This window comes from Tupaia chinensis, unplaced genomic scaffold (genome assembly GCF_000334495.1).
Source record: "Tupaia chinensis unplaced genomic scaffold, TupChi_1.0 Scaffold147869_1, whole genome shotgun sequence".
Taxonomy (NCBI): domain Eukaryota; kingdom Metazoa; phylum Chordata; class Mammalia; order Scandentia; family Tupaiidae; genus Tupaia; species Tupaia belangeri.
Genome location: NW_006207719.1, coordinates 29,506 through 45,443, shown reverse-complemented (window position 1 = coordinate 45,443; position 15,938 = coordinate 29,506). Strand labels below are relative to the sequence as shown.

The following is a 15,938-nucleotide window of genomic DNA, read 5'->3' as shown; positions in this document are numbered from 1 at the left end:
AGGGAAAGATAGTTACTGTCTCTGAGCCTTAGTTTTTTTCATATGTAAAACTGAAATAAGTATCTTCTGAGTTGTTCTGAAGCTTAGAAACAAAATACATAAAGCCCTGGCAACTACGGCCTGCTCGTTGCTGCCATTAACTTTATGGTCATCATCCTCACCTTCCGTAGCAGTAAGCACTATACCCTCATCCGCTCTGTGTCATTTTATTTAGTCTCGGCCTCAGATGTCACTGATCAAAAAATGGAAATATTGAATCACTAGGCTAAAGGGAGAAACTTTCCAATTCAGCAGAAAGTGTAAATGGGAAAATTAGAAATTAATGAAGGGCTAGAATGTTTATTATTTCTTTTTTCCCAGTTGTATTATATGTGCTATTGCCTGACTTGTTAGAGTCTGATTCTGTAATCTTGAGATCCCGTGGGAAGCCTCCTGTAATAAGGCCTCTCTGTTACATTATCCCTTTACTGGCATAATTCTTATTTCTGTAATATTAGTACACTTAGCTGCTATTCAGTGATGACTTAAGTTTGTTGTTCTGTTTTTTCATTATCTGTTTTTAATCTTTAATTTTCAGAAGAAAAAGGATAAAAAATGGACCTGAAAAGCATTTTAATGGTTGCTAATTATTTCACACCTTTTTAAATATACTTTAATGTCCATATTTCTTTTTTGTTGTTGTTAAAGAGAGATTTTTACTAGAGGGTACATCACTCACCAGAGAAACAGAGATAGAAAGTAAGAAATCACCCCCTAGGGAGTATGACCAAGACACAATCCCCTCCTCCAGTCTACTCTCAGGGTTTTGGGCTCGCATGCACACAAACCGGGCATGAGTTTTAAGCCACTGGCTCCAGAATTTGAACCACAGTCGACTACATGGGAGTCCAGTAATGTACCCATTATGCCATCTACTGGTCGCTAATGTCCATATTTCCTGTCCCTGCTACAGCAACCTGTAGGGGTGCCACAGCTGATACCCTCATGAAAATGAGGCCAGAGGGATAGATAAAATGACTTCCTCAACTGCTAACTTCCTGCTCCAGTTAGCTGTCCAGTGTCCTGGAATAAGCTCTTCTGCCTGAGAGTCTATTGTTCTTTCTGGTCAAACATTCCGCTCTTAAACTGGAGCCAAGTTGGCCTACATGAGAAGTGGCAGACACTCAAAGCCTGAAGGATCATATATGCTGACCAGTTCTGTGGTTTTATCATCAATGCGAAGGACAGTATGGTTTTCCTCAGGCCCACTTCAAAGGGTTTTATAAAAGTCATTAACATAGTTTCCTGCCTTTGAACTGCTGCTCTTTCATGGAGTGTGAAGAACTAGAATGCTGAGTGCCATGGTAGACCGGTCGTTACAGAGAGTATATGTGAGGACGCAACTGCTGTTTTCAAAGACACTACAGCTTATTAGGTTTGCTCTCCTGAGTTGTGCAGATGGAAATCCTCTAGCCAGATGGTTACAGATCATCAGAATGCCTGCCTCTAGAAACGTGTTAAGTGCCATAGCAGATGGTAGCCTGCTAATGCCTTTTTCATATACGTTATTAGTTGTGCACAAAGCATACAGTTGTGCTTTCTCACTTTAAAGTCATGGGCATAAAATAAGAGCCTGCCACCTTCTAAGTATTTGGAAATGTTAAACAATGATAATATATGATAACGACCTCTAGATTTTTCATTTTCAACTGAATTTAAAGTATGACAGGCATTCTTCACCTTTTACAACTTCCCTTTCTAAGAACATCCTGGATATTGTAGACCTTTGCTATGGGCTGTTCTTCCAGGCACCGGAACACCATTCATCAGTTTACTTTATTAAGTTAACAGTGGACCAGAAAGAGGTCATTGTTGGCACTTTATTGTTGTCATAAATTCACTGCTCTTACAATTAGACAAGAAAATAAATGGTTCTGTTGATGTCCAGCTAATGAAAACTGCGATGAAAATGTGTGGCCTATCTCCTCAGTTACAGAAATGAACCCTAACGTGGTAGTAATCTCAGTACTGGCCATCCTTAGCACTCTTCTCATTGGGCTGCTGCTTGTCACCCTTGTCATTCTTAGGAAAAAGCATCTGCAGATGGCTAGGTAAGTTAAGTTTTATAAATCTTATAGCCACGGTCTTTAAAGTATTTTTTTACATGTCATATGTGTGTGACTTTTGTAGACCTAAATGATTAGAAAGTAAATTCAGTTTCAATTTTTACTGTCAATTTCTGAAATATTTTGTGTGTGTGTGTTTTTTTTTCTGAGAAGACTTTTAAAGACTATTTTAGAAAGCATTAGCATTGGACTGGTAAAGCAAAGAATTGCTTTTTTACACAAGGCCATCTCTCCTGTTATTAATCTTGGCGTTTTTGATAGCCCATACATAGGGGTCAATATATTTAGGTATTTGCAGATATGTTTGAAATAAAAGAAATACCTAACCTGTTCAGTATGATAATAAAGTGAATTAATAGGAAGACCACAATGTAAAACAGGAAAAAAAAAATCCTCTCATTATTTCTAGTAAGCTCTTTTATCTGGAAATATTGTTAGAGGTTATGATTACATTTATTAGAGGTCACCTATTGGTTCTGTTCCTATTAGAGGTGTAACCAGTTCAATTTTTCCTACAGTTTGAAAAACTTTATTATTTCAGAGCTTCCCTATTCCTTTGATCATTGTTAACGTTGTTCATCAGAGCACTTTCGCAAGTACGTTCTGTGGTCATTGGTATTATTGGAACAACCTATAAATTCCTTAAAGTAACAATGGTTTGAGTAGTATTGATTTTGACGAATTTAGTTCAAATATGTATTTGCCTAATATTAGCTTATGAACTACAATTTAACATTGCTCCCCTTTCTCAAAGTTTTATATCAATCTGATATTTATAAGTAAATTCCTCCATCCAATAATAATTTTTAGTAATTGCCTAATTTAATAATTTTATTCAGAGAAAAGTTAGACATTAAAGTTGTTCACCAAGAACATACGACTTAGCTGAATATCTATGCAAGAATAGATGCACTTAAAGGCGTAAGCTGACCTGTGTGATTAAGTAAATAAAAATGAGATTTCCATGGAAATGGAGAAGAAAGATTAATTCCGAATGTGAAAAGCAGCTTCCTGAAGGTTGGCAATTGGGTTTGCCTTAGGAGGGTATGGAGGGAGGCAGCACTGCACCGTAGCTAGGGTTGCATCTGGAATCACACTCCTGGAGAGTATCCTAACTTACAACCCGTGTGATCATGGGCAGTCACAGAAAATGCCTTCCTTGGTGAACATGACTTGACACTTGCTGTCTGTCAGGCTCTTCCAAGTGCTTGGAATATGACAGTATATGAGAGACAAAAATGTATGCTTCCTGGAACTTGTAGTCCTTGAAAATAACTCACAAAGATATAAAAGTTAAAAAGATTGCACGATATGTTAGTAGGTAGTAAGAAAAAAATTACAGAGCAGAGGTCTGTCGTCTTTACTGAAAGGGTGACATTGAAGGATGTAAGAGAGCTAGCCAGGAGTTACCTGCAGGCTGAGGGTACCCAGTAGCAAGAACAGCCAGTGTAAAGGCCCTGGGGCAGGAGCATGACTAGGGTGTGCAAATAGCAGAGAGGCTTGTATAACTAAAGCGAAGGAAATAAGGAAAAGAGAAGCAGGAGGTGCCAGATTGCAGAAGACTTCATAAGCCATGGTAAGAACCTTGGCTTTTTTACCCTGAGTAAAATGGGCAGTCGTGGTAAGGCTTGGGGCAGAATATTAGCACTCTCTAACATAAGTTTTAACCCTTCGCCTTGACTTTTATGTAGAAAATAGACTGTATTAGGGCCAGTAGTTGGCATAATGGCTATGTTGCTGGACTCCCATGTAGTCGACTGAGGTTTGAGTCCCAGACCCAGTGGCTTAAACTCACACCGGGCGCGTGTGCAGGCGTGCCCAAGATCCCAAGAGGAAGATGGAGGAGAAGGGATTGCAGCATGGCTATCCCCCCTATGGGGTGATTTCTCACTTTCTGTCTGTCTCTCTGGCAAGTGCACGTGTCCTATAGCAAAAACCTCTTTAAAAAAAAAAGAAATGCTAAAAAAAAAAAAAGAAAATAGACTATATTGAGGCAAGGACAAAAGCACACATATAACCTGGGGGCATCATTACCACAATCCAGGCTCGTTGATCAGTTAGAGCAGTGGCTATGAAGGGAGAGGAAAAATGAACAGATTCTGAATGTATTTTGGAAATAGACAAAACAAGATTTGCTACAAATTGGATGAGGAATAGACATGAATAGAGTCAAGGATGACTCCAGGTTTTTGGCCCCAGGAACTGAAGGAATCAAGTGGCCATCTGCTGAGAGAGGATTCCCGATAAGTTTCCAGAGTGGGAGGAACATCTAGACTTCTCTGTTGAAAATGTTAATTTGAGATGACTGGAGAGTATAGCTGTGGAGGAGACAGCTGAACAAAAAAGTCTGATGTTTGAGAGAGAAGTCTTGGTGGAAGATAGGCATTTGAGAGTTGTTAGCATATAAATGATATTAAAGCTGTCACAGAGATGAAATCCAGGGAGTAAATGTAAGTAAGACCCCTGAATTAAGCACCAAAACAGGCCAACATTAAGATTTTCAGGGAGAGGGACTGGCAGGTGGTGTAGTGGTTAAGGGCGCTGGACTCCCACATGACCAACTGTGATTCGAGTCCTGGTCCAGGCAGCTTGCTTTGCTTTGTCTCCCCCTCTCCCCCTCTCCCTCTCTCCCCCTCTCTCCCTCTCTCCCTCTCTCCCTCTCTGGTCAAATTAAATAAAGTTAAGTAATTCTTTGAAAAAAAAAGATTTTCTGGGAAAAAAGAAGACAAGGGAGGAAACAGACAAGAGGCAGAAGAGGTAGCCAGTGGAATAAAAGGATACAGAGAGAGTATGGCCTGGAAGCCAGGGAAAGAACGTGTCTCAAGAACACATCATGATACCCCCACGTAAGTGGAGAGTTGGAAACAGCAACACAGTAACTACAGGCACAAAACTTACAGGAAGTACAGTCTTCCCCCAGTATCTATAGTAGATGAGTTCCCAGGACTTTCACCTTTAACCCCTCAAAAATACCAACATGAAATAGGAGGTGCAGTACATATGTTTGCACATAATTGATGCACATCCTCCTGCAGGCTTTAAATCATTCCTAAGTTACTTATAATACCAAATATAATGCCTACACGTCATCTCATTTGTGTAGATTTAGCATAGCAGTTGACTTGCAGCAAATTTAAGTTTCCCTTCTAAGAATTCACTGGAATTTTTTTCCCCCAAATATTTTCCATCTCAGGTTAGTTGAATTTAGAGAGACAGAACCTGTGGGTACTAAGAACCATGTGTGAAATATGTTAGCTCTTAATAGTAATAGAGGAGTGGCAATAATAGAAGCTGTAATGAGAATAGTGGTATTTATGAGGGTCTTACTGCAGGAATTTGTGTGTGTGTGTGTGTGTGTGTGTGTGTGTGTGTGTGTGTGTGTGTGCGCGCATACAGTACTCCGGAGGGTGCACATGCACTGTGACAAACAAAAAAATCTTTAATAAAATAAAAGAGGGAACCAGCAGTTAGCATAATGGCTATGTCGCTGGACTCCCATGTAGTCGACCGCGGTTTGTGTCCCGGACCCGGTGGCTTCAAACTCACGCCGGGCACGTATGCGTGCGTGCCCAAGATCCCAAGAGGAGAATGGAGGAGAAGGGAATGCGGTGTGGCCATCCCCCCTGGGGGGTGATTTCTGGCTTTCTGTCTCTATGTCTCTTTCTGGCGAGCACACGCGCCCTATAGCGAAAAACCTCTCAAAAAAAAGAAAGAAAGAAAGAAAAGAAAGGTTTTGGAAGAAGTAAACAGTGCAGCTCAATTTTCTATCATTAAAGAAAACAAAATGTTATAAAACAAAATGCCACAGTGAATTTTTACTGAAAATGGAAAATACTGGTAATCTAGGAGAGTTTCTGTACTTCACTACTGAAGGCTTGTGAAAGACTTTATACTGCAAATAGTTCAAAGATTTATGTTATGATCATGAATGCACTTTGGAAAAGATTGTGGATGAATCCTTTTAGCCTGAAATAAGTGGATCTGCCACCTTGCAAAAGACTGTCTTATTTTATCTTCTGTTTTGCATGGTCTGTTATGCAAAATAGGAACACATGGAGCTTATATTTGCTTTTCTTAAAAAAATAATGCTGGGACCAGCAGTTGGTGTGATGGCTATGTCACTGGACTCCCATGTAGTTGACCGTGGTTCGAGTCCCAGACCCAGTGGCTTAAACTCGCACTGAGCTCATGTGCTTGTGTGCCCAAGATCCTGAGAGGAGAATGGAGGAGAAGGGATTGTGGCATGGCCATCTGTCCTAGGGGGCGGTTTCTCGCTTTCTGTCTGTTTCTCTCTGTCATGCCCTATAACAAAATGCTCTCAAAAAATTTAATAATAATAATAATGCCGAGATAATAAGCAAGTAAAGGCTCTTGTTACTTGTCTGTCAAGTGCTCTTTCACCCAGCAACCTTGATTTTGTGCTTCCTTTCAAACAGGGAGTGTGGAGCTGGAACATTTGTCAATTTTGCTTCCTTAGAGAGGGATGGAAAGCTTCCATACAACTGGTGAGTATTGTTTTAAAACAAACCTCTAGAAAGCTTAGTTATGCAGTGTCTGCTCCAAACTTGTTTACTCTCTTTTGGGGATCAAGGGCTTTATCTGATTATCCATTCAGAATTTCAGTGACAGTGAACCTTTGATGGCTTGATCATCACAGAATAGGATGGCTTACAAAACTTGAGGCAATTGTGAAGTAGGGAAAATGTGATAGTTTGCTCTGTACTTACTGTATTAAAGAAAGGACTCAGGCAGTCCTGCGGGGAGCCTGTCACTGTGCTGAAGAAGGGCTTAAATGTAGGGACCACACTGAACAAGTGGCTGAAGGCACAACAGAGTCTGCAGGAAGCCACATGAGCAGGGCAGTGCCTCTCTTCAAAATTCATGTCAGTGTCAGCCACCACATCTGTTCCAAAACTAAGTAGAAGTATCCAGTCCAGGGCTCTCGACTCCCCAAATTACAGATAAATAAATATGAAAGCCAGGGAAGTCTCATAAGAAATACAGCCTCATTTTTCTTATGTATGAGTATTATGGACGTGGAAGGAAGAAGTGTTTTGGAAATTTGAAAAACATCAAGAGATTAAATTAGTTGACATTATACTTAACAATGGCACATGGGAATTGGAAATTCTATCCAGTTCAACAGTGACCTAACAAAATAACTAATTAAGTACATATTTAACATGAATCTGTACTATTCCCATGGTCTGGTTTCTTTCATTTGCAAGCAGCTATGCAAAGTATATGTAAATATACATTTTATAGTAATCCCTGGTATATTTTTTACTTTCTGTTTCCTAACCCCTCAAAGTGGTTCATCTGAAAAAAATAGATATGAGACTGGAAATTTTACTCTATAGAATTAGTAAGGGAGACTTTATGAAAATAGAAGTTTTACTTTTCTGAGTATAGAGGATGCCTACTCCAGTTGAAAATCTATCAAGAGTTGGAACAGGACTCTTCATAGCAAGACTATGTGTTGTGCCATGTTTACATTTTAACATGAATAGAATTTCGCTATTCAAATACAATTGAATCCAACTGTGAAGAAAGAAACCCATAGTTTGACTGGGACAAGTTGGGAAACATTACTAGATTTGTTCAAATATGTTGTCATTCTTTCCATAATTAAGAAATTGAATTGCTGATACTTAGTTCTTGCCTGGTTTACCCTTTAAAAAGATGCAATTCAAGAGCAATAATGAGTGGCCCATCTAAGAAGAGATATTACACTATGACTCAGGGGAGCTGTGTATTAACTAATTGCATAGCCAGTCACAATTCACAGAATTTGTGAGAAACCAGTAACATATTGGAAAACTAGGGCCAAAGAGAAATCCTTTCAGGACCTTTCCATAAAATGGAGCCAATTCTCCTGCAGCTCTTGGCAAAGACAATTCTACCAACACTAGCACTTTCTAGCTGAGAACCTCAGTGGGGATTCATAACAACTGAAATGAAAAGGTGACAGTATTTTCTCCTACTTCTAAGAAAAACTATAGAAGCACAGAATACTTTTAAAATCTACATTAATGGATGATTCTGTAAGTGGTTTGAATGTCTGAGATTGGGTTCAAGCCAAATATTTGCTAAGAACAGTATTAAGGAGAATTAAAGTGAAATGAAAGAATTTTGTTCTTACTCAGCTAACATCACTGAGATTCCAGACTGGACAGTTGATGAGCTACTTATCTTGACTAAATGATACCTGAGTATCATAGCGTCTCTCTGTTTTTAGTTTATTTTTAGAGATCAGGTAGCAATTTAGTAGTGTAGCTGTATAAGAATGTGTCCCGAAAGCTTAGTCTTCCCTTGAATCAGCCTACGTAAACCTATCACTTATGTTTCCTCATACCAACTGCTGTTTAGCTATCAAACGATGTCATAGAATTTCTTAAAATAGGCTTTGCCACTGGAAGTGTATGACCCAAGAATAAGATGCAAGATACCTAACGAGGCAGTTAAGAGCCTCATTTAACTGAATGCAAAATGTAATCACCTAATAGCAGACTAATTGACACAAAGCAAGTTGAAGGAAATATATCTGATTACAATGAGGTCATGTGTGAATAAAAACTGATTTGTCAATATTGGAGCACTTAAGCCGTCACATTTAAATTTCACAGAAGGAATACTGTTTCACTGTAATTAAGGTGCTCGTCATATTAACTGATCCCATAGGTAATTGACTGGTATTTGCTCACAGTTTATGTTACTAACTCTTGCCATGTTTTCATCTTTACATCTGTTATCTATTAATGCTCGCAGGCGTAGGAGTATATTTGCTTTCTTAACCCTGCTACCCTCATGTCTTTGGACTGATTATCTTTTGGCATTTTATATTAATCCTTGGTAAGTGATTTTTTTTTTTTTTTTACTGTTTATCTAACACAAAGTCTTTGTAAAAGTTAGCTTTCAAGAAATAAAAAGGAAAACTTGTTTCTAAATATTTTAAGTGTTTGGCAGCATCTAGAATTAGTAATCATGTAATGAAATGGATGAAAGCAGTCAGTGGTACCAACATGCTAACTATGAATGTTTTCTCAATGAAATTTTCTCCTCATGATGTTTTTGGCAAGCTCTACTTCCATGAATTCTTAGTCATTTGTTTTTTGATTGAGTCAATCCAGCGACCTCTCATATTTTTGTGACACTGTATTTTCCTTATCATCGCCATCCAATAGAGAACCCCAACCAGGTAGAAATACATCCAGGTAGAGAAAGCATAGTCTGTACTCTGTATCTGAGACCTCCTTGCTTTGATAATAATGGTAACTCAGTGAATATTGAACAGCTAATTATGTATAAATCTCTTTGAATAATCATCTTATTTAATTCTCCCAACGGTTCTTCAGAGAGTCAAATTAGTTCCATTCTAGAGATCTGAAAATAGAAGTGTAATGGGATTAATGGTCCTAATGTCACTTACTACTGTAGAGGATGTCCAGGTTACAAACTCATACCTCTGAAATCTCTTCTGTACAAAGCAACCTCATTCCTCATTTTCCCAACTTCTAAATCATTCTACTAATCAAGGCTTGGCTTTCTACTTTTCTAGTAAATAATAATAACAATCTTGAATACTGAGGCTAATGACTCTAGATGAGCCATTTCTTCCCCCAAGCCACAAGAAAAAAAGGTAGAAGTTTCTCAGGAAACTGATGGAAAAAAATATATTGTTCTTAAGTGTTAATGCATAGTATATAGGTACAGACTATATTGTGTGCACATAGATTCAGAAAAGTAGACAACTTGGGAAGGACTCAGAATAAAGTGATAAAAATATCTCATGAACTAGGAAAAACATAGTCCACTGGGAGAAAAAAGATGGAAAGCAAACTGGAGAGTTATTTATTCAAAAAAGACAATTGATCAAATATTTTCAGCTCCTGCAAGGACAGAATAAATACAGGGGAAGAATTCAGGATTTCAGGTCACAGTAAAAAAATAATAATAAAAATTTAAAAACTTCCTCAGCATAGATTATTACCAGAATACATTTTTAAAAAAGACTAGAAAAACATTTTAAATAAGGTACACAGAGATGTACAAGTAATAAAGTGGTTATTTGCAATTTCCAGTATAGGGCTTCATCATAGTCAATATATTTTCAATATTTAACATCAGATAGCTTTCAGGTATGAGCAGTGCACCTAAATTCTATTTTGACCTTCAAAATGATGCCTTTACTATAAGTCAACTTCTACTAATCATCTGAAAGTCTTCTACCTCTCATTAGAATATTTGCAGCAAATATCCATAAAGTATCCTCCACAGATTTTAATTAAAACAAAAAAGATGCATATATGATATTCATTTCCCACTCACTTCCCTCAGACTGTCTTACTTTCCAGTTTGTTTTGAAGTTTCTATCAGATTGGCTTGTGCTATTTGCATGTCTTTAATAGGTCCCACTGATGAACGCATCTTCAACGTTCAGCCACCCTTTCAAGGTCTGCTATTTTAATGTACTGATCAAATAGCATGAGACCCAAGCTAGCAAGGAAAAGACAGACCCGCTAGGTTTTAGAAGCATCATCCTGAGACCGTAAATGGTTATCTCCAGGTGAGAAGAGAAAGTAAAACACAGAGGCCCATGCTTTCTAGCACTCAGTACATTTCACGCCTATCAACCAGCAAAAGTACATTGAATGTAAACTGTTCTCACCCCTAGGGCTTGTACTCTGCAAGAGCCAAATGTACAATTCATGGTCTGCTCCTTCAACTACAGCTCAGCGCCCACGACCACTCGAATTTCCTACTGTGGGCTTCATCACATGACTTGTGGATGTTTCTCTGCTGTAATTTCAATAGCCACTTTTCTTTAAGAGAGATTTTGGCTACTGGGACCAGCAGTGAGCATAATGGCTGTGTCGCTGGACTCCCATGTAGTTGACCACGGTTCTCGTCCTGGACCCGGTGGTTTAAAACTCATGCCAGGCGCGTGTGCATGCATGCCCAAGATCCCAAGAGGAGAACAGAGAAGAAGGGATTGCGGCATGGCCATTCCCCTGGGGGGTGATTTCTCACTTTCTGTGTCTGGCGATTGCATGTGCCCTATAGCAAAAGCCTCTCCAAAAAAAAAAAAAAAGAGAAACAGAAAGTGAGAATTTACCTGCAAGGGGGAAGGGCCGTGCCATGTCCCTTCTCCTCCAGTCTCCCCTATGGATTTTGGGCACGTACACACACATGCCTAGCATGAGTTTCAAGTGCCAGGTCCAGGGCTCAAACCATGGTTGACCATGTGGGAGTCCAGCACTATGCCTCCTGCTGGCCCACGCAATAGCCATTTTTAATCCTCCTTCAGGTGTGTCTGCCTTTGTATTTCACCTTCCCTGTTAATCTCTACAAGTAACAGAGCCAGTGCCCCTTTCACACAGATACTTCCTAACACAATGTCCAACTTCCTCTGTCAAATGTTGATTTATTTTTTCTCTTTAATTTTTCCAAAGGGCACGGATACTTGCCAGAGAGACAACAGAGAGAGGAGAAGGAGAAAGCACCCACCCATTGGGCATTGTCACACAATGCTCCCTTCTCTATCTCTCCCTCCTTTTTTTTTTTTTTTCTTTTTTTGGAGAAGTTTTTGCTATAGGGCGCGTGTGCTCGCCAGACAGACAGAGAGAGACAGAGAGACAGAAAGCAAGAAATCACCTCCCAGGGGGTATGGCCACGCCACAATCCCTTCTCCTCCATTCTCCTCTTGGGATCTTGGGCACACACGCACGCACGCCTGGCGTGAGTTTAAGCCACCAGGTCTGGTACTCGAACTGTGGTCCACTATGTGGGAGTCCAGCGACATAGCCATTACGCTAACTGCTGGTCCTTTTGAGATTTTGGACATGCCCAGCATATTCAAGCCACCAGGGCTAAGACGCGAACTGTGCAGTGGGTTATGTGAGATCCAGCTACCCTAACCACCAGGCCATGGACTACTCCCCAAATGTTGATTTCTTGGAAAGATGTATTTCTACTCATTTTTAAACATATCTCCCAATAACTCTAGTGGTTTGTGTGGAAATCAAGAGACTCTTCCAGTCTCTCATACTGTTGCTGGTTTCTTTTCCTGAAATGGTGGCAGAATCAGTCCCCCGTTAGGTTGGTCTCAGCATAGTCTTCTATAAGGACTTCTGATCTTAGAGTATGTTTGATATTGAAAGAACTCATCAGCTAACTCCACCAGGATTCAGTTTTACTATTTTCTTAATATATTTTTTTTTAATGACCATAGACATTCATTCACCAGTTCTGATTTCTAGTTAGCATTTTAAGTATGTTTAAAGTTTAAAGGTCTCAGCTCTACTCATTGTTACAATTATATTTGGAGAATGAGACCACCCTAAAGTTGTTTTGTTGTTTTCCCCAAGAGGTTTTGCCTTAGGGTGCATGCACTCACCAGAGAGAGACAGAAACATTGAGAGGGAAAGTGAGAAGTCAGGGGGAATAAGATGTGGGGATCTTTTCTGTTAAGTACATGAAAGAGTAAGTAGCACTTGTGAAATTGGGGACTTTTAGAGTTTCGTCTTGTCTTAACTACATTACAAATCCCATTTCTCTGCTGTTTCCCCATATTCTTTTTTGGAATGAATTCTAGCATGGCCAGCTTTCAAGACTGTCATAAGCATAAAGAACTTCAGACATGCATCTTAACTGCTTGAAGTTAAGAATTTTGAACTTGGGACCAGCAGCTGGAGTAATGGCTATGTCATTGGACTCCCATGTAGTTGACCATGATTGAGTCCCAGACCCAGTGGCTTAAACTCACCCCGGGTGCATGTGCGTGCGTGCCCAAGATCCCGAGAGGAGAATGGAGAAGGGATTGCGGCGTGGCCATCCCCCCTGGGGGTTGATTTCTCGCTTTCTGTCTCTCTGTCTCTGTCTATCTTTCTAGCAAGTGCATGAGCCCTATAGCAAAAACTTCTGGGGGAAAAAAAAAGAATTTTGAACTTTACCTAATATATGTGAAAAATAAATATTAGGGGCCAGCAGGTGGCACAGTGGTTATAGCACTGGACTCCCACATAGTAGACCACAGTTGAAGTCCCAGACCCAGTGGCTTGAAACTCACGCTGGGGATGTGAGCGTGCATGCCCAAAATCCCAAGAGGAGAATGGAGGAGAAGGGATTGTGGCATGGCCATCCCCCCGGGAGGTGATTTCTCACTTTCTCTCTGTCTCCCTATGTCTCTGAGAAGTGCATGTACCCAATAGCAAAAATATTTCTAAAAAGAAAAAAATTACAAGTACATGGTTCCACATGCATATATACTATATGTTTGATGGGTATTATTTGTTGGTTATTTGGGAAATCTTTTGCAATGAAAAGGTGAAAACTTCAACATTGCCCAAGCTTTTCACTGTAATATGCACACACACTGTTTTTATAATGTGCTAAAGTTAAAATTGTTAGCAAACCTCAACTTACATGTTTACAGTGGACTTTTCCTCAGTTTTAGTCTTAGAATTAGCACAACAATTGAAAATATATTTTCAAAAAAAAAAAATCAATGTTACTGTAGAACGTCAAACTTCAATTCTGTCATGTTCCACTGTCTCAGGATATAGGAACAATTCTGTCGTGTTCCACTGTCTCAGGATATAGGAACCCTTTGGAATTGGTGAAATGTAAATAGAATAATGAATGTTCTACAGAAATCATGAAGACATACACTAAAAAATATGTGACAATATGTCTCACAAAACCTATGGTGGAATGTTACATTACATTGAAAGTTCATTTAATAATGAATGAGATTGAAAGAAGAAAATGTATCTCTCCTCTATGAATCAGGTTGCTACACGGCTGTTGAGTAGTAGCAGCTTAATATTTCAGCACTGAATTTATTCAGTGTCATCTTCTCACATACGTTTGTTTCTTCCTAGTTCTCCTTAAAGTCTGTTTGAACAGGAAAGTTTTTTTTTCTTCCACTTCCCATCACAAATATGTTGGCAGCCTCCTGACTCTACCAGAACTGTTAGTCATCTATGCTGAATTCTGCTTTCATAAACCACTATACTAATTGGCTTTTACTATATGAAGTAAATGTGGAATTTCTATAGTTAACTAAATTACCATCACAATAACCGAATAACAAATGATTTTTTTAACAGAGATCTTTGCTATAGGGTGCATTCACTCACCAGAGAGAGAGAAAGAAAGTGAGAAATCACCCCCTGGGGGGTTGGCCACACCACAATCCCTTCTCCTCCTAAGATTTTGGACACATATGCACATGTGCCCTGCATGAGTTTTAAGCCACCAGGTCCAGGACTTGAACTGCAGTTGACCATATGAGAATCCAGCACCTTAACTACCATGTCACCTGCTGGTCTCAACAGATTTTTCTTTTAAGAATTATTTTATTTAATTTATTCACCTTTTTTTTTTTTTTTTTGGCCACAGAGTAACAGAGAGAAAGCAAGCTGCCAAGTCCAGGACTTGAACCATGGTCGGCCATGTGGGAGTCCAGTGCCTTAACCACTATGGCACCTGCTGGCCCCTTCTTAAGGTTTTCTATATGATACATCTATGTCCATTATGATGTTTTTTGAAGAGGACAGAAGAGATGCAGAGTTTAAAATTGGAATGTTTATTTCTTCTATATTGTAAGTATAGATGATAAAGAGTATGAGAATGGAAAAAAATAAAATAGGATAGAAACTACTGGATTGTCTTCACTTAGAAATGAGACGATAAAAAAACTGCCCGAACACCAGAAACACAATTTACCTTCTGGGTATTGCCCTACATTTCCTGACCTAAATTACTTACCCTCCAACCACAAGTCTCATTTCCCCAACCAAGACCTCACAAACCTAAGGCTGGTATTAAAATCTTAATTGAACCATTAAGCGAAATTGTGAGAGAAACATAGCAAAGATGTTTCATTTCAGTTCAATTAAATAAGCATTTATTGACCACCCTCTAGGTGTCCCCCTACCTGTACTCAGCCCTGGGGTGGACGATAGTCTACTCTACCAACACTCCTACAGTGGGGAAGTGCCATTGCAAGGTGCTATGAGAACAGAGAAAGCTGACTTCTTTCTGCAAAAGGTTTCCAGGAATGGAAGTATCCAAATAATCATAATTTTTAATATAAATATTTTGATACAGAAGAGTACTAAAGTTATAATTGGTTATTTACTGTAGGTTATTTTCTGAAAGCTTGAGAGCTTCCATAAAAAAAAAAAAAGATCTTTGAAAATTTATAAAGAAATGCTTCCTATCTTGTTACTCATACACTCAGTCATTTTTCTTGATTTGTTATTTATACAAGATAATAAAAATTCAATGACAAAGTATTTCAATAGATACTATTTTATCATTACTATTGGGTTGTTGGAAAAGTCATGACGCATTTTTGCATACAAAAGCAGAAAAATACCTCATGACTTTTCTAACGACCCCGTAATTTAGGTTAGCTCACTTGTTGATGATAATCTATTACCCTCATTACCCAAAGAAATTTAATTAAACCTAGAATATGCTAATGCACATCTTGGTTAAGTTTACAGACTAGTAATTAATGCTTACCTAACATCTAACTCTTCAGATGGCTTAAAAACTAGTTCAAATTTGAATAAGAAAATAGTATTAGATAAAATATATAGATAGAATGATATATCTATATAATATAAAGATAAAATATATAAAGATAGAATTATATAAAATACATCAAATCCACATTCCCAGTGAAAATGTCAGTTGAGGTTATTTTAGTCTTTAAGAAACCAATATGACAGGACCAGCAGTTAGCATAATGGCTATGTCGCTGGACTCCCACGCAGTAGACTGCGGTTCGCCTCCCAGACCCGGTGGCTTAAAACTCACGCC

At 38.9% G+C, this 15,938-nt stretch overlaps 1 protein-coding gene across 1 annotated transcript in view; it reads left to right on the top strand.

The window, feature by feature from the left end:
• LOC102487445 (receptor-type tyrosine-protein phosphatase O) overlaps window positions 1-15,938 on the top strand; it is a 244,765-nt gene that overhangs the window by 209,401 nt on the left and 19,426 nt on the right. Inside the window, exons 15-17 of the mRNA XM_006169943.3 lie at window positions 1,970-2,090; window positions 6,542-6,610; window positions 8,874-8,957. Of these exons, the coding sequence (XP_006170005.1) occupies window positions 1,970-2,090; window positions 6,542-6,610; window positions 8,874-8,957 (274 nt within the window). The remainder of the gene's footprint in view (window positions 1-1,969; window positions 2,091-6,541; window positions 6,611-8,873; window positions 8,958-15,938) is intronic.